This window comes from Morus notabilis, unplaced genomic scaffold (genome assembly GCF_000414095.1).
Source record: "Morus notabilis unplaced genomic scaffold, ASM41409v2 Scaffold951, whole genome shotgun sequence".
Taxonomy (NCBI): Eukaryota; Viridiplantae; Streptophyta; class Magnoliopsida; order Rosales; family Moraceae; genus Morus; species Morus notabilis.
The window spans coordinates 129793-148116 of NW_010367036.1; the positions used below are offsets into that span (position 1 = coordinate 129793).

General features: G+C 35.4%; 2 protein-coding genes across 6 annotated transcripts; both read right to left on the reverse strand.

Annotated features, from left to right (window-relative positions):
- Positions 1-1546: 1546 nt before the first annotated feature.
- On the reverse strand, positions 1547-7270 carry LOC21396449. 4 transcript variants are annotated; one of them, XM_024174585.1, is made up of 10 exons: positions 7007-7086; positions 6840-6917; positions 5090-5352; positions 4787-5007; positions 4167-4269; positions 3567-3667; positions 3284-3458; positions 2428-2598; positions 2203-2303; positions 1547-2093 (listed from the first exon to the last, which is right to left on the reverse strand). In XM_024174585.1, the coding sequence occupies exons 2-10, from the start codon at positions 6866-6868 to the stop codon at positions 2034-2036; spliced, it is 1224 nt and encodes a 407-aa protein (XP_024030353.1). In that variant the 5' UTR covers positions 6869-6917; positions 7007-7086; the 3' UTR covers positions 1547-2033. The 4 variants fall into 4 exon arrangements, with proteins under 4 accessions (XP_024030353.1, XP_024030351.1, XP_024030350.1 ...); XM_024174583.1 differs by having other exon boundaries at positions 1549-2093; positions 3567-3658; positions 5090-5411; positions 7007-7270; XM_024174582.1 differs by having other exon boundaries at positions 1550-2093; positions 5090-5411; positions 7007-7270.
- A 2762-nt stretch (positions 7271-10032) lies between these two features.
- Positions 10033-17339, reverse strand: LOC21396450 (UDP-N-acetylglucosamine--N-acetylmuramyl-(pentapeptide) pyrophosphoryl-undecaprenol N-acetylglucosamine transferase). Of its 2 annotated transcripts, XM_010111793.2 has the most exons (4): positions 16270-17339; positions 11630-11738; positions 11258-11393; positions 10033-10531 (listed from the first exon to the last, which is right to left on the reverse strand). In XM_010111793.2, exons 1-4 carry the CDS (start codon positions 17187-17189, stop codon positions 10404-10406), a joined length of 1293 nt encoding a protein of 430 aa, XP_010110095.2. In that variant the 5' UTR covers positions 17190-17339; the 3' UTR covers positions 10033-10403. The 2 variants fall into 2 exon arrangements, with proteins under 2 accessions (XP_010110095.2, XP_024030349.1); XM_024174581.1 differs by lacking the exon at positions 10033-10531 and having other exon boundaries at positions 11263-11335.
- Positions 17340-18324: the final 985 nt, after the last annotated feature.

The following is an 18324-nucleotide window of genomic DNA, read 5'->3' on the forward strand; positions in this document are numbered from 1 at the left end:
AAGAAATGTGGGTCGTGTTTCAGACCATCATCAATTTCCTTCAAGATTACTGGGTCGCTTCGGTATTAATTTTAAATGTCAAAAATGTTGACGAAATTAAAACCACGTGATTTACTTTGGTCAAATTTTTAAGGGATTAAAAGGACGCGCTAACCTATTATGGTGACATTTTTTTTTTTTTTTTCTTTTCAAGTCTGCTAGATTAATGTTTGACATTAGGATGTAATGCCCTGAAATTTCTATACTACTATTAGGTGGTTGACCATATTGTCTGGATATTGATATTCAGCTAATATTCCTCTTTATTAGAATTGAAGTTTAGAATTGAAGTTTTATTATAGTAAAAAGTTATCAGAAACACTCATATCTAACTTACTACAGTAAAAAGCTCACATAAAGTCACATTTCAACTCGAAGTAAAAACTCGAATCAACAAACTAAACGGGCCATATATCTACTTCTCTTCATATTATGCGCTTTATTCCACACGCAATTTTCTCCAATAAGCTTTTCGTCCCAACAATGGAGGATATTTTCATCTCACGGGAGGACCAAAAAAAAAAGAAAAAAAAAAAAAGTCGACACCTTTTTTCTAGCTTAATTGAGGCTCTTCAAATTTAAATGTCCATTTGTTTATCTTGAATTTAATACTGTGAGCTTGGTATCTTAAGTTCAATACCTTGAGCTCAGTACCTTGAGTTTAAATTTAATGTCTCGAGCTTAGTCCCTTGAGACAAGTGCGTTGAGGTAAAGTTAAAATAAGCCCAACCTCTTGCCTCAGTATATTGTGTGAAAATGGAGGAGAACCTCTACGTTAACCATACAACAATGTGCAAATTATGAGGACGTACTCGACGATCCGTCACACCACACATGGATGGGAAAGAGAGAGGCCACGTTCAAAGGAGAGCAAGAGACGCAGAAATGGTGGAAATGAGGCAGAGGACGGTTACACTCACCGAAAGAATAAGAGAGAGATCTGTGATGATGATAGAATGTCTTGATGAAAGAACATTGTCACCATTATTCATGATGATATTCTCACGATTATGGTCCTCTATTGCGAAGCTGTGGGCAGAGACGTTAGGCTTGACAAGGTTTTGGAAGATGGAGATATAGGTTTAATTTGGTCTACTCTCATCAGAGTTTGTTTTCCCGAAATAATTTCAAAATTTGTCCTTGATGAATAGAGGTTGCCAAACTGTGACCTCTATAACTCAAAATGGCACAAAACTCCCTCTTGAGCTTGTCATAAATTATAAATTTGGTACTTTTGTTATTGAAAAGTCAATTTTATAACTCAAGTTGAGAACTTGAGTTGTGTATTTGAGAGAAAAATACTGTAGTAAAAAAGTTGATTTTGAATTTTTATGCGAGAAAATATTATAGTAATGACTTGAATTGTGAAAAGAACAACCTTAAGCGTAAATATATCATACAACAAACAATATCATATTGTTATTGTGGTAGGTTGTAGAACAGTGCTCCGCGTTGAAACATAACCTTTCCACTTGATCCAATAGATATATAATATAATTGTCCACATTCGTCATTAACACGTCGGATTCAAACGAACGAGCAAAATAGTAATTAATTCACTGAAGCTCTGAAAATGATAGGAAAATGAAGATTTATAAGGCTATAAATGGATTCCATACAAGTGTTTGACATACATATCTATTAGCCAAGGATACAAACCTTGACAAGACACTTTTTAACATTAAGTTCTCATAAATGTTTGTGTAATAAGTGGATAATACTGTTACAAGGACTTGTATATATTTTACCCCATAAACTGCTAGAACAAGAAGCTTGTAGCTTCTTGCAGATGTATTTTAACTGCTGCATTAATTGTATCATACTATTTGCTATCTTGTTTCTTAACAATCTGCAGTAGTGACAGATCCTATATCCATAAGGTTTTTGACCGTCTTCTGAGTATAATTAACTGGTTCGCTTTCTAATCGAGTGAAAAAAAAAATGGTATTTATTGTCACTTGTGTACAGGAAACAAGGGTAGAACCTTAGAAGAATCAAGCCCTCTCGTTATGATTGAGGAATTTAGTTATATGAGGATAAACTTGGTCTGGGGCCTGCGTGTGAGAGAGAACCATTAAAAAACACCAAGACATAAAAGACCAGCACACAGCAATATTCATAACACAAAGAAAACCAGAGGAAAGGGAAATAGACCATCCGTACCAGACGACTTCCTACGACATCGTAGTGAGCATAATGAGGGCCACCGGGTTCTCCAAGAATTTTGAGAGTTACCATATGCTCAGGAATGAGCTTTGCTGTTTCTGCTCCATTTTTTATGATGGCATTGAGAAAAATAAGAAAAAAAGAATAAGAAACATAAAGGTAACTCAGTTGACAAGATAGAGCTCACACAGGACACATAGATTAAATGGATTAATATTCTACCATAAATGGCTTCTGGAGGACAAATTAGATCCTGGTCTCCTCCGATGGCTAGTACAGGTACATTGGTTTTGTGTAGATGATCCTTGTAAAAGAATGTCCCATTCCTATCACGTAAACCGCCCTTGTAGAAAGCCGATGCTAGCTGCAACAGGAGCTTAGCAGGTATAGTACCTAACAAAGTATAATCACAGGTAAATGAACAAACTCATTTGCAATAACACCAGCGGACAAAAAAAAAAAAAAAAATCTTATATAGTTAGGTGTTGATACAGCCACTGGCCCACTGCCTACTTTATACAGCCACAGAACAAATTGCTCAATGATTGAACTCAAACACCAATAATCCTACAATATAATGATTCTTGGGTAGCGAAGACATCGCAACAACCACATAAGGTGCACATTTCTTTACAACTCTCAGATAGGTAAAAAGGTTCTGGTGAGGCATGTAAAGTCTGACTAGCCTCGAATTTCATGCAGGTCGGATCAATTTTGAGAATCCTAAGCCTTGAGTTTGGCCATCAAGGTCTTAGGCTCAGGACTCTTTAGCACGGCTGGGGTTCCAGTAAATATTACTAAAAAAATCAAACTTTTCAGTTGAAAATTAAAAGTGAGAATCAGATTTAGGGTGTTCACAGTCTTCAACCACTTTAGGAGGGCATGACAAATTATGAACCAATGCCAACCATGAAAATGCAGGTTTGAATTCTACACATTGCATATGTAACAGAGGCCATTTCTCATGCAAGCCAAACATTCTAATCAAATTACCCAACAATCATTAGTCTATTACATGAATGCTCATGCAAGCATATAGCATTACGCAAGTGCAAAGTTAAAACTGTTTTGTACTTACAAAAGTTGTTCAAAAGAAGCTTGTCATACAACTCTGGTTGCATCATTTCTTCAGAAGAAACTTGACCTTTCAGCCAAGACAAAACGTAAGGAGGACGGGATACAAAAGGATGAACAGCAGCTAGTATTGCGCCTACAGGAATGGCAGGAACATTTAGAGCCTGTGCAGGGTCTGCCTGTGTACCATAGTACAGCATCAAGGTTAATTGTCATATTTGTTTTCCAATTGCATTGCTTGTAAAAGTAAGACACTCAGTCTCTAGCAGGTAATTCATATAACTTGCCAGGGGTAAAAGTAATTTGAGTGATGATCTTGAAGTTGAGTAGTCAAGTGAGGATGCCAATGTAGTTACTGATGCCAATCCAGAATCGTTCCCTTTGAAACCTTACAGAATACCAGATGTTACCGTACAATAATAGTTACATAATAAAATAACATATTACCATGTCATAGAACTTGCAAATATATAATTTTTTTTTTGTCCTGAAATCTAAAGGACCATAATGATAATGTAAATCATAAAATGATTACTTGCTGAAGCGCAAACTTGTCTGGCACTATATTGCCTTCCATCTGTTTTGTCCGCAAAGCTGGGTTCTTTAAAATGTTTTAAGATTTAGGGACTTTGAAATTGATTCTTGTATTTAATGATAGTTGGCATTTAAATTTTTCTTTCATCAATTGCTTAGAGAAACTTTTTGGAGTAAACTCACCATCAATAGTTAGTTAGTGAAGTAGACAGTAATTATGCTACTTTATTAAAAAAAAAGACAGTAAATATACTAAGATTGGATGCTATCAGGTGTTTTATAGTTTATTTGACTTTCAAAAAGGTCATGAAAGTTAGAAGGCAATTGTAGCGAAAGCGAGCTTGGAAACTTACTGCATTTTGAGAGCATAGCATATAGCAAGATACCCCCCATTGAGTGACCAATTGCGTGCAACTTGCCGTTCTTTGGTTTGCATTGATTTCTTATGTACTCCATCTAATATCAGAAATGAAATTTCAGATTGTTATTGAACAACAGCACTAAAGCAATGCTTATAGCAGAATTGTGCACAGATTTAGGTGCTTGACACTTGGGAACATGATTCTTCTCGACTTAAAGGTGATTGGTCGTTTGAAGACAAAACACACAAAATCAAAACTCTTGGGTTCTCTCTCATCAAGAACTGAAGAGGAGAGTCATCGTCTCCCTAGAAAATGCATCAATTTCTTCTGATTTCTTTCGATTTTATCATTTAAAAGAAGTGTTACTATAGACATAGGTGTCTTGTTATGTTGTTCCAAAGCCATACTAGTACCATATGCCCTCCTCTCCAAGTTTTTGAGGGGTGTGCTGCCTATCATAAAATGACATAGGTGTCTTCTTTATTGGCTTCATAATTCTAAAGGTTTTTTTTTTTTTTTTGGATAAGAAAAATCCTTGTGACTGCATCGAAACATGTGTGAATTAAGATTGTGTCAAGTACGAAGTTGTCCATGAAGGAATGTCACCTCACCACAGCAGGCACATCTTCATCAAGAAAGTGATCAAAATCCCAGTCACACTTGAAGATTAGCTCAAACTGTTGCTGCAGATCTTCTAAAGTAGTATTAAAGTTCTCTGCCGCACCCAGAAACTGCGAAGGGACTAATATTTGACTTTCTTTTATGATATTTACAAGCCACTGACTAGGATCAGTAATTTGGCTAACAGAATTTTGACAGGCTCCCAACATACCTGCAATTTTAGCACTAATATGTTCAAAGCTTCATGTAAATAATGCAAATAAGTGGAAATTTTAGGAGCTTCCTTGACTAACCCTCATTAAGAAAACTTGATATTCTCTCAGAGAAAGGCATAAAAGTTTGTGTCAATCCCAATTGCAGTTTATCCAACATGGTATGTGTCCTCTTTTCCACAGCAGAAATATCAGAATCAGCAAAAGCATAAAGGTTTACAGTGGATTTCCACCCTGAAGGAGAGACACCGTCTTTTCCATAATTGCGTGAGAAATTTATGTTCTCGGAGATGGGCTGCTTAACTTTGTCCAAGTCCACACCAAGAGTGCTCAATCCAGCACCTCTGAGTTCAAGAATCCAAGTATCAAATCCATGGCCAGACATGTAACGAGCAAATGAACACTGGAAACAGTTCAGCACATTATAAGTTGAGATTTAAATGAGAAAATAAGTTTGGTTCACAAGCCATACAATTGCACAGAAGTACAAGAAGCTTTGTCTTTCTTTCTCATGCATAATGGGGAACGCAAATTGTTATCCACAGATTATACCAACACATCACCATAGAATCTTTATTTATCTGTGGAAAAAAAGGGAAATAGAATGGTTATAGTCTAAGTTTCACTGTAGATTCATTGATTGTCACTTGATTTTGATTGATGATTAGGTAAAAGATGCATCCGTTTATTATCTGTTCTATTTTTTGGCATTAATAATGAGGATTTTTTTTTTTGCTGGAATATCACTATCAATCCTTTGGCATAAATAAAACACTATCAAATCATTCTCTGCATATTTGCCCATTTGTCTTTCAATATTTTTTGAATTTCTCAACTAACCACATAAAATCTAAAACTTGTTATAATTGGTCAAATTGTCGGACTGTCTCCTCAAAGGTGATAGGTGAATCACATAACCTACAATTTGGAGAAAATAGTGAACTAAGTAACCTAATGAATAATAAGACTTTGTGGCGGGTTGACATGGCCAGGCAAATAAATAAATAAATAAGGTATATGCTTGTGTAGAGAATAATTATAAACTTTGTTTCAATCATGGACCCATTAAATAATACTCTGACCAGTCAACCATCTTGGAGATTGGTCAGCCTCTTTTCTATTCTACAGATCTAGAAACTCAATGCGACAAACTACTAAACAAATTAATATCTTCTATTCTAACTGAATGTGACAAACAATTAAATAAGTTAGCACTTTAATTCTTTACTAGTGACAGTACAGCAATAGCATAAAAGAATGAGAATTTTATGTTAGGGTATGCAAAAAAAAAATACTCAGCTCATAGGTCTGTTTTGAGCCGTCAAATCAGTATTAGAATCAATCGGTTTTGTATAGTCTTTTAGGCCTCTTTCATTTTGCCGATTCGAGTTTAAAATTCGAGTTTTGCTACAGTAAAAAGCTCTTAAAAATCTAACTTTTTTATTACAGTAAATGTTTTCATATAAAGTCACATCTCAACTCGAATCAACGAATTAAACGGGCCTGAGTATTTTACTGTAATTTTGATAATCTAATATTCAGAAATATGCATCACTGATGAATTATTTCTACCCTCAAAAGCTCCACAATAAGAACGGCAGGGGAAACAGAATTACCCGTCTCACGCTTAAGGATAACTAGACTCAACGCCCCCAAAAAAAAAAAAAAAACGTAATATACGCGTATACATACAAACCGTATGCATTTACAGTAAATATATATACATGCAAAGCATAAACATTCGAAATAAGAAAATGAAGCTTCTAATTAGCAAATAAATAAAAAGGAAATGAATCAAAGGTTGAAAGCAGCGAATAATTGGTTAGATTACCTCGGGAGAGAGATCGTATCCAATGGCATTCGTCGCTATTCCAGATAAAAGCAACAGCGGATGATTCCTTCTCTGCACCTGTAATTAATATATATATATATATATATATTTGTATAACTGAAAATTTTTCAAAAAAAAAAAAAAGAAAGAAATGAAATGAAAAGTACCTTGGGAGAAGGAAGGTAGCGCCAGAGAGCGAGTCGCCAATCGGAGTTGGGAAGGGCGACGAAGTGAAGCTCGTCGGCCGTACAGATGGAGAATCGCTTGTCGTTGTTCTTCTCCACCGCCACGCCGATTGAGGCTCTCACGTCTCTCTGCCTCCGCCGAAACTTGTCGGCTCTCTTCATGTCGTACCACCGAACGTGGTTGGGAGCTCCAATTCCAAACGACATTGTTGTTGTCGTTGTTTTTTTTGTTTTTTTGTTTTTTTGTTTTTGTTTTTGGATTTATGGTCTGCGTGTGTTATATGTCCAACAATTTATAGATATTTTTGTATTTCGGTGGATATTAGATATTTATTTCATGGGGAATGATTCATTTGGATTTAGATCTTTATTTATTTATTTATCTATTTATATTTTGATAATGGATAATGGATTTTTCGAAGCAATGATATGCATGATATTATTAGGTGGCGATGATACATTTTGGAGCTGTTTGACAGTTTGTTCTGTTTGTGTAACTTGCAAGTAATGTTTATTGAATTATTGTGATAGATGTTGACTATATAAGTTTTATGGGTCCTACCAAATTTTGGATATACCATTGGTTCATTAACAATTAACAAATTTTGGATAAAATGGGTCCTACACAAGCAGATACATTGCTATAAATTATTAATTGTGATATAAGTGATTAAGAAGTAATTAGAACTCAACAGAGACATTGCTATAATTGTGTCCTATAATTGGCCATTCAGTTACAAAAATCATTTCTTTTCGCTCATTTGAGTTTAGAATTCGAATTTTGTTACAGTAAAAAGCTCTCAGAAACAATCACCTTTAACTTTTTTGCTACAATAACAGGCTCCCACACAATATCACATCTCAACTCGAATTAGCGAACCGAACGGGAACTCAACAAAATCAATTGCATGAACCTCACATTACTTATTAATGTAAGGTATTTTAGATCATGATTTTAAGATGAATTTAAAAAAATTTAACCCGCGCATACTTTGTTGGCCAATGAGCTCATGTAGAGAGAACATAATTTTTTCCCTTTTTCAAAAAAATAATAAAAAAACTATTAAGGCATGATTTGTTTAAAACACCGTTCGTTAACCAAGCAAGTGAGACACTTAATTTCATTGAGTTTTCAATGACTACTGTGATCAAAAGAGCAAACATATGATCAGAGCATAGTTTAGGGAGCAGTTTGTTACTAACAATTTAAACGTAGATTTCAGCATCTATAAAGTACTTTTTTTTTTGTCACTTTTGACTGACAAAAAGAGAGTTAAGATAATGTTTACATTAACTTCGTAAATGTCCTTTAAAATTATATATACTAATTCAACGTGCCCCTTGAATTTTAAAACGGATTAAGCTTAACTCCTGAAGTATGTAAAGTCGTTTAAAATATCCCTTGAACGAATGAAATTTCATAAATATCTCTTGAGTTATTAATTTTATGTCAACTTGCCTTTCGATCTTTTAAAAGATTAAGAGCAACATGACACAAAGTTAATAGTTTGAGGGGAAAATTGACTTAAAATCAATAGTTTGGTGTGGTATTTTTAAAACTATTAGTAGTGTCGTGATATCATTTTGTTGTTGAATTAATGTACATAATTTATGGGGTTACATGAATCATTTTTAAAGTTTGAGGGCATGTTGAACAGAGGTAAATAATTCAAGGGTTTAATCTTAATGTTTATTTTTGAAAGAAAGGCCATGTAAATAATTTCAGCTCAGAAAATGTCCATGTAATTTCTAGATGATGTCGAAGATCTTGGACCCCAAAAAAAAAAAAAAAAAAGGAAAGAAAGAGGATGGTGCTTGAGAATGATTTGGGATGTTGTGGACCCTCCGAAGGTATAGCTTGTTTATTAAGACAAGAAAGCTAAAGAATATAGCTAGTTTGTTGAGATACGAAACTATATAACGTGATCAAAATTACTACCTTAGACAACAAAAACCTGCACTATCGTAATTTACAAGTTTGTTTCTTTTTCTTTTTTAGTTAGATGACAAAACAGAAGACCATATTAATCTATATTTCTACGTTGTTCTGTTGGCAACTGAGCAAAGCAGAAATTTTTAATTTATTTTATTGTACTTAAAAGGCCGTTTGATATAATTTATTTTTGGATAAATTTTATCCCCCAAATTTTAGTCATTTGTCATTTGAGATGAATAAATCACTTTTTAAAGTTTAAGGAGGAATGTTTTTAGTTAGATGACAAAACAAAAGACCATATTAACCACTATCTGTACGTTGTTCCCTTGAGAACTGAGCAAAGCAGAATTTTTAATTTATTTTATTGTATTAAAAGCCCGTTTGATATAATTTATTTTTGGATTAAATTTTATCCCCCCAACTTTAGTCACATAGTTATTTTATCCCTTCGAATTTTAAAAAATTTAGGAGTAGATAGACCACTTTTTAAAATTTAGAGAGCAAAGTAACTAAAAGTTTAGGGGAAGAATAAAATTTAGAAAAATAGTAGAAAATAAGCCAATATGAAAAGCTTAAGAAAATATATAGGTCAATTTTTAGTTATAGAAATTAATATGCCATAACTTGTCAAGTTATAATTCATAATCAAATAAGTTATGGATAAACTTGTCAAATTATGATTCATAACTAGACAAGTTATGAACGAAAACAATAATTTGACCTATTTATTAACTTATGTAAACTATTAGCCTATTAATTTTAATTCATCTCAAGTCTTAGCCTATTTCGTTCTTTCTCCCTAAAATTTATCCTTTATTTTTACTTTAAACAGTAGAAAACGGGAACCATAAGCCATGATTTTTTTTAATTATTATTTAGATAGTGCATGAAAAAGAGTTTTCAATTTCATAGGAACTTTTGAAAATGTTTAGTTAAATAACTGTCTTATTTTATTGCTGAAATTTTTAATTTGTAGTCGACAAATAAAAGATTAATAATGTAAATAATAAAGCTTTTTATAATTTTTTTTTTTTTTCACAAGCAGTGTGCACTGAAAAGGTGACTTGTTCCGAAAGAACTAAGAAAAGCTAAAAGCCCTATCAATATATGCACCCAAACGGGTCTAAAAGCAGCTTTTTCCAATTGAGTACTAATAGTAGGAGATTCTAGCTACGATTCTACGTCCTTCAATACTTGGAAAAAAAAAAATTCTCACGTTGTCTTCACACAATCCGTACGTCTCAACTTGCCTTAATACATACATGAAAATAGACCAAGAGAACAAGAACTCAGCAACTTTATTGCAACAACGTCGGGCCAGCGGACACAAATGCTCGGGTCATACTTCTACGAAACATCTGTACTTCTGTCAAAGAGAGAAACAAAATCTACTGAACCACAATAGCTTTCCTCACCGATAAAATAAACAATCTCTGTCAAAATCTATCGCTGCTTCTTGGCCGTTGATAAATCGACCAGCGAAAGAATGTGCTGCACAATCTCTGCCGATGCATTAGGCTTTGCAGCTTTCAGAGCCCTCTCAGACATATCAGCCATTTTTTTCTCATCCCCTATAACACAAGAATAATTAAGGATAAATCATACTTAGAGGCCAAGTTCGATCTCTTTCAATTCTCTGCAATGAAAATTTCCATATTCATTCGTAACAGACAATATTAACTACAAGTTGAAGTTATAATGAATCTGTGAATGAGTTCGTAGAACAAGGACATAGACACCCGAGATAATGTACTATATTAATTGGAACTGCAGAAAGTTTGCATCTTGAATGAGCATATACCAACTGATGCATTTAGAGTATCATTGTTGTCAGCTGGCCATAAAAAGTTATAGAAAGCTAGTTATACGAGTATGGCGCTGCCTATTTCTACAGAAAACTTGAGAAATGCGGAGTCTGAAAATCTTTTAAGGTATTATTACAAGCCAAGAAAGATCTAGCAAACATGCCAAGGTCCAAAAGGGGTGCCAACTCTACATTTCAACTAACAGCATCGTCATAGTAGACAGAGTGTGTACCAATGTTCATGAACATATACTGATTATCAGAAAAAGCAAACCTTTCTAGCACAAGTATATACTACTTCAATAGATGCTTTAGCATTATAACCTTAGACAAGAATTGTTTTACTTGGTCTGTTGAATCCTTTGATGTCAACGAAGCATGTGGAGAATTTGAACTTCCTACCAACGTTTTTGACCGTGCAGAAATATTTACATGCATGATTCTAATTGCAAGAGCAGCAACATTCTATGCAACATACGCAACATTGACATACCTAATAACTCTTCAATCGCAGTTTTCAGGGTGGTTGAATCGAGTTCGTCTTCAGTTATAATTCTTGCATCAGCTAGATCTGCCATTAAAGAAGCATTTTTGAATTGATGTCCTTCAGCAACATTTGGTGATGGAATCTACAAAGTCAAGTTAAAATCATCTTCTTTTTTAAGTCAAGCAACTGAAGCAACCTAATTGGATGTCATGAGCATGAAAAACAGAGAAATTCCTATTCAGGGTGATTTTGTATAGCAAGGAAATAGAAGCCAAGTCGACTGGCTTATAACGTATTCCCATCAAAATTGATCATTTAATCAAACAAATATCATGCTTGTGCATAAAATGCAGTTGAAACAAAGAAAATAGAAATTACCAGAATGGAAGGCTTCCCATGGGCCAATATCTCAGAGCAAGTCATTGCACCAGCTCTGGAAATTACGAGATCGCCAGCAAGGTATGCTAAATCGATAGAATGCATGAACCTACACTAGATGCATTAACATCAGCTACACAAAAATATAAGCATACGCATGGACAGTGCATCATGACAGTCTTCAATAGGATGAGACCACTATTTGTAAACTTCATCAGTTAAAAACAAATAAAAAGAGACTTAAGTTAAATTGGAAAAAAATATAAAGATATCAGCCATGACTTCTGCATATGAATGATAATCCAGAGGTTGGGTGAGTTTCAACTCGAAAGCTGATCTTGGAATAGAAATATGAGAATTATACAATCATAATATAAACTCGTTGAACAATGCAACTGGGCGTAATTTGTTGAATTCCACCAAACTAGAGTGCTGTTACCATATTGATTAGCTTCTTAGCTATGTACTATAAGTCCACTCCATATCTTCGGTGTAATTAATGGCGTGGGAGATAAAGAATATTCACAACACAACGACTTTAACTGGAAGGAAATAGCTACAGAGAACCAATATCCGACCATCACTAGGAGATATATTACAGCTCCCATTCTCAAAATTAAACAGAGTATCTTACCCTGATGCTGACATTCAAAGAAGCCATAAGAAACGAAACCTGTGAGAGTAATCTCAGTAAATATGTAATGTATAATGAAGAAGAAGAAGGAAAATGACAACAGAAAGTTCAAGAAGACTAAACGCAGCATTTTCATTTAAGGGATTCAAATGGACCAGTGAAAGTGCTATACGTGGAAGTTGCTTCAAGTCGGTGCTGAACCAATTTCGTCCTCAACAAATATATATGTATAAACAGAATTAGTTGAAGAGAAGGGGGTGAGGAAAAGAGACACTATTGTATCTGAGAGGTTGTAACAGAATTTCTAGTGAGAGAAACCAGTATAGTTAGAGAGAGAGAGAATCTGTTTGTGAGTGTTTGGGGTGTGAGAAAATAGAAGAAATTAGGAGTTCTTCTGAGGGTATTTTTCTCTGGAAACACTTTGATTTCTCTTGGGTTGGTTTCTGGGATTGTGTCTCTAATTCCTCAGTTGAGAGATTTTGTGTAACAACTAAGGGTGTAATCTTCTTCTTCATAGTGGATTGAGTTTCTTGTGGAGGAGCTCAGCAGAAGTAGGTCATCTTGACCAAACCTGGGCAGCTTTGGCGTGTTCATATTTTTCCCTTCTTGATTTATTTAGATTCATCTCGATTCTGATTGTGTTGGTCTCGTTCCAACAGTGGTATCAAAGCCGATGGTTAACTACCGATTGGTGAAGGACTAGAGGGTTTTCTTTTGGGAAATTCGGAAAAATTCAAGGAATCTTGAAGAAATCTTGAAGAATGGAGACTTGCAAAGTTTGAGCTCGAGAAATTTGATGGATGTGGCGATTTTGGTCTATGGCGAAAAAACTTCGGGCAATCTTGGTGCAGCAGAAAGTGGCAAAAGCCCTAGGAGACATGAAGGATTTCATGGGCACTGAGGAAGAGAAGGCTGAGATGCTAGAAATTGCCTACTCTACTATCATTCTTTATCTTGCAGACAACGTGTTGAGGCAAGTCAACGATGAAGACACTGCAGCAAAGGTTTGGCTTAAATTTGAACAACTCTATATGATAAAGTCTTTGACTAATAAGATCTACCTCAAAGAGAGTTTGTTCAGTTTCAGAATGGACACCTCTAGGAGCCTAGAAAAGAATCTTGATGCGTTTAATAAGATTGTTATAGACTTTGGCTAATATTGGTGAAAAGATTGAAGAGGAAAACCAAGCAGTGATTCTCTTGATTTCCTTACCTGAGTCCTTTAGGGAGCTTAAAAATGCTATCAAATATGGGAGAGATAGTCTTACTCTTGAAGATGTACTGTTTGCTTTAAGGTCTAGAGAACTAGAAATCAAGAATGAAATGTCTCAAAGAAAGGACACTAATGGAGATGAAGGGCTGTTCACAAGAGGTAGACCACCCAAGAAAGAATTTGGTGGGAAGAACAAGAATAGGCCACCCTCAAGGTCAAAGTCAAGGAATGGGCCAAGAAAGTGTTTCTTCTGTAAAAAAACCAGGACACATAAAGAGATTCTGCAAGGAGTGGAAGAAGCAATTGGCTGAACAAAAGTCTACTGAAGGAGATGTTGCAATCATAACTTAAGACGATGGCTATGAGAGCCCTAAGATGCTTGTTATTGGGACCTCTAAAGAAGAGTCAGAATGGATTCTGGACTCTGAGTGCACAAATCATATGTGCCCAAATAAATCCTGGTTCTCGAACTATGAAAGGAAAGATGGAGGTAAAGTCTTGATGGGAAACAATCATGCTTGTACAGTGATTGGATTTGAAAACATCACTGTCAAGATGAATGATGGGACTTATCACACTCTCAAGAATGTCAGGCATGTTCCTGAACTTAGAAGAAATCTAGTCTCCCTGGGTGCCTTAGATGATGTAGGATATGGTTAAAAGCTGGAGGTAGAGCAATGAAGATCTTAAAGGGGTCTTTAGTGGTGATGAAAGGTGAAAAGAAAGGAGGCCTTTATGTCCTGAAGGGTCAAACTGTTACTGGTACAGCAACGACAATAATCAGTGAGAAGTCCAGGGCTGAAATCTGGCATAGAAGGCTAGGGCATGTGAGTGAGAGAGGTCTCCAGGAACTCAACAAGCAGGGACTACTTGGAGAAGATAAAATCAATTATTGGGATTTCTGTGAACAGTGTGTTTTAGGGAAACAACACAGGCTGAAATTTACTACATCAACTTACAGAGCAAAGGGACCACTGGACTGTACATGAGGATCTACGGGGCTAGAAAGAACACCTACTCATGCATGGTTCAGGTACTTTCTTTCTATAGTTGATGATCACTCTAGGAAAGTTTGGATTTACCTATTAAAAACTAAAGATGACTGTTTTAATAAATTCAAACAATGGAAAGTTCAATGAAGAAGGAGAAGGAAAACGACAACAGAAAGTTCAAGAAGACTAAACGCAGCATTTTCATTTAAGGGATTCAAACGGACCAGTGAAAGTGCTATACGTGGAAGTTGCTTCAAGTCAGTGTTGAACCAATTTTGTCCTCAACAAATATATATGTATAAACAAAATTAGTTGAAGAGAAGGGGGTGAGGAAAAGAGACATTTTTGTATCTGAGAGGTTGTAACAGAATTTCTAGTGAGAGAAACCAGTACAGTTAGAGAGAGAGAATCTGTTTGTGAGTGTTTGGGGTGTGAGAAAATAGAAAAAATTAGGAGTTCTTCTGAGGGTATTTTTCTCTAGAAACACTTTGATTTCTCTTTGGTTGGTTTCTGGGATTGTGTCTCTAATTCCTCAGTTGAGAGATTTTGTGTACCAACTGAGGGTGTAATCTTCTTCTTCTTTATAGTGGATTGAGTTTCTTGTGGAGGAGCTGAGTAAGAGTAGGTCAATTTTTGGGCAGGAATAGGTCATCTTGACAGGACCTAGGCAACTTTGGTGTGTTTTATTTTTCCCATCTTGATTTATTCAGATTCATCTTGATTCCGATTGTGTTGGTCTCGTTCCAACAAAACCTTTCTACAGTATCCTGCCGGTAATGCGAATTTATCAACATTAAATGCAGTCAAAATCACATTAAAAAAAAAGAATGTAAATTTGACAGAATCATAATACAAATCTAACGGTTTAAAGCAAAACCTTACTATCCTACTGTTATTTCATACCAAAAGTCGAAAACACTTTGACATGACAAGAAGACATTTTCGATAGGATGAGACCATACACATGGACAGTGCATCATGACAGTCTTCGATAGGAGGAGACCACTATTTGTGAACTTCATCAGTTAAAAACAAATAAAAAGAGACTTGCAAAAATGAGTGAATCATTTTTGGAGTTAAATTGGAAAAAATTATAAAGATATCAGCCATGACTTTTGCATATGAATGATAATCCAGAGGTTGGGTGAGTTTCAACTCGAAAGCTGATCTTGGAATAGAAATATGAGAATTATACAGTCATAATATAAACTCGTTGAACAATGCAACTGGGCGTAATTTGTTGAATTCCACCAAACTAGAGTGCTGTTACCACATTGATTAGCTTCTTAGCTATGTACTATAAGTCCACTCCATATCTTCGGTGTAATTAATGGCTTGGGAGATAAAGAATATTCACAACACAACGACGTTAACTGGAAGGAAATAGCTACAGAGAACCAATATCCGACCATCACTAGGAGATATATTACAACTCCCATTCTCAAAATTAAACAGAGTATCTTAACCTGAAGCTGACATTCAAAGAAGCCATAAGAAACGAAACCTTTCTACGGCAAGATACCAGTAATGCGAATTTATCAAACATTAAATGCAGTCAAAATCACATAAAAAAAAAGAATGTAAATTTGACAGAATCATAATACAAATCTAACGGTTTAAAACAGAACCTTACTATCCTAATGTTATTTCATACCAAAAGTCGAAAACACTTTGACATGACAAGAAGACGTTTTCCCACAAATTCTAGCATTACTATTGTGTCTTGTATAATAAGTGTACTAGCAAAATGAAGGAAGAAGCATGACAAGACAACAAGAGAGCAACAAAAACATATACTCACGGTGTCAAATGCAAATTGGGGTGATTCTTAACAAGGCTCTCCATCTCATCAAACGCCTCAACCCCAGTTTGCCAAATAATAAAAAGCCTCTCATTCTCCATCAGCATCTGAGAATAAACATTCAGCATTGCAATATTCACAGCATTTGCTCCCAACGACCCTCCAAGAACCAAAACCACTTTAGCATCCTCCCGAAGTACATTCCCCGACCTCGGAAAGAGCTTCGCCCTCGCCGCCGCCTTCAACACGTCGTCCTTCTTCAACGACAGCCTCACGGGGTTCCCGGAAACGACACACTTCTTGGCCCTGGGAAAGCAGTCCACGGTCGAATTGAAGGCGACAAAAACGGCGTCGGAGAAGTGGGAGATGACCCAATTCGCAACGCCGGGGACGGAGTTCTGCTCCTGAATCACGAGCTTCGTCTTCTCTCCGAGGAAGACCGATGCCAAGCAAGGCGGCAACGAAACGTAGCCGCCGGTGCCAATGACAAGATGGGGGTCGAAATCTTTCAGCTTGGAGTAGCTGTGGAGGGTGGATTTAATCAGACGGTAGGGGAGGAGGAGATTTTGAGGGGAGAGGAGGACGGGGCGGGCTAATCGGACGGCGGTGATGGGCTCGAAGTCGTATCCGGCGGTGGCGATGGCGGCGCTTTCCATGCTGTCGGGGGTGCCGAGGAAGAGAATTTGGGTGTTGGAGTAGGTGAGCTTGAGCTCGTCGGCGATGGCGACGGCGGGGTAAATGTGCCCGCCGGTGCCGCCACAGGCGAAGGCGACACGAAGGTTGGAGACGGCGTCGAGTTGGGTTTGGGGTTGGTTTATGGAAACACAGGAAGTGATTTTGAAGTTTCTGTTGGGAGAAATGGGGAGAGAGAGAGAGGTGTGGGTCGGGAGATTTGGAGAGAGAAATGTAGGAGTGGCCATTGAAGAAGAAGAAGTTGTTGTTGTGAAAGAGCAAAGATCAGAGGCATTGGCAAATGTGGGAGTATTTGGGAGAGTCTTGTGTTGGGTTTGCTTTGGTTTTCGCTAATACGAGGGAGGTTGGTGGGTTTAAGAAAGTGGGGGGACTCACTATGAGATGGACAGTTGAGACTCAGTTCGGACAGAATATGCTTATATAAATATATATATATATATATATATCCCTAAAAACATACGAAAATGAGACAGACAGTTGCGTCAATTCCAAAAAAAATATATATTGGACACTTCTGATAAGGTTTTTAAAATGATTTTATTTTTGATATAAAAGTAAAAATAAAATTATTTTGAGAATTATTTTAAGATTGATTTTAAAATTGTGTTTAGTTAGTTTTTTAAGAGATTATTTTGAATATAATAAAAATGTAAAATTATGTTTGGTTATAATTATTAATTAATATATTATAATATTATTGATAAGTATTAAAAAATAAAACCAAAAAATAGAAATTTTTTTAATTATTTTCTAATTTATTTACAAAAATCATTTTCATTATTTTTTATTTTTATTTTCGTTTTCAAACATGTACTAAATAAATACGGTTTGCACACTGTTTTTATTTTTGTATCTCAAAAGACGTGTAAAAATATTTTTAAAAATAAATAAAAATTAATTTCAAACGCACCCATTGCTTTTCAGTAAACAACGCTCTCTTCTAATTTGTGTTTTCCTTGTTTTTCAGTAAAAAAAAAAATGTGTTTTCCTTAGTTTGTCATGTTTCTCATAGGTGGTTTTTGCGTTGAAGGATTGAACATTTTCACCGATATTAAAATTTAAATTTTTTTTCTTACATCATCAATTTAAAAGGGTTCCGCATTTCAAATTTCAGAAAAAAAAATTTCTAAATTTTTTTCATCAAATATTAGTTGTCCTTAACATTTATAAGAAAATTCTAACTGGACCCTGCTAAATTAACTGATGACTATATTCATGCTTACATAAAAAAAATATATATCTATTATGGTATATTTCCCATATATTAGTATTATGATTAATATTTCGTTTATTTATATGTTTTCATTATTTTAATTGTTTTTAAAAGTTTCGTTAAAAATTCTCAAGTGTTATAAATTTTAG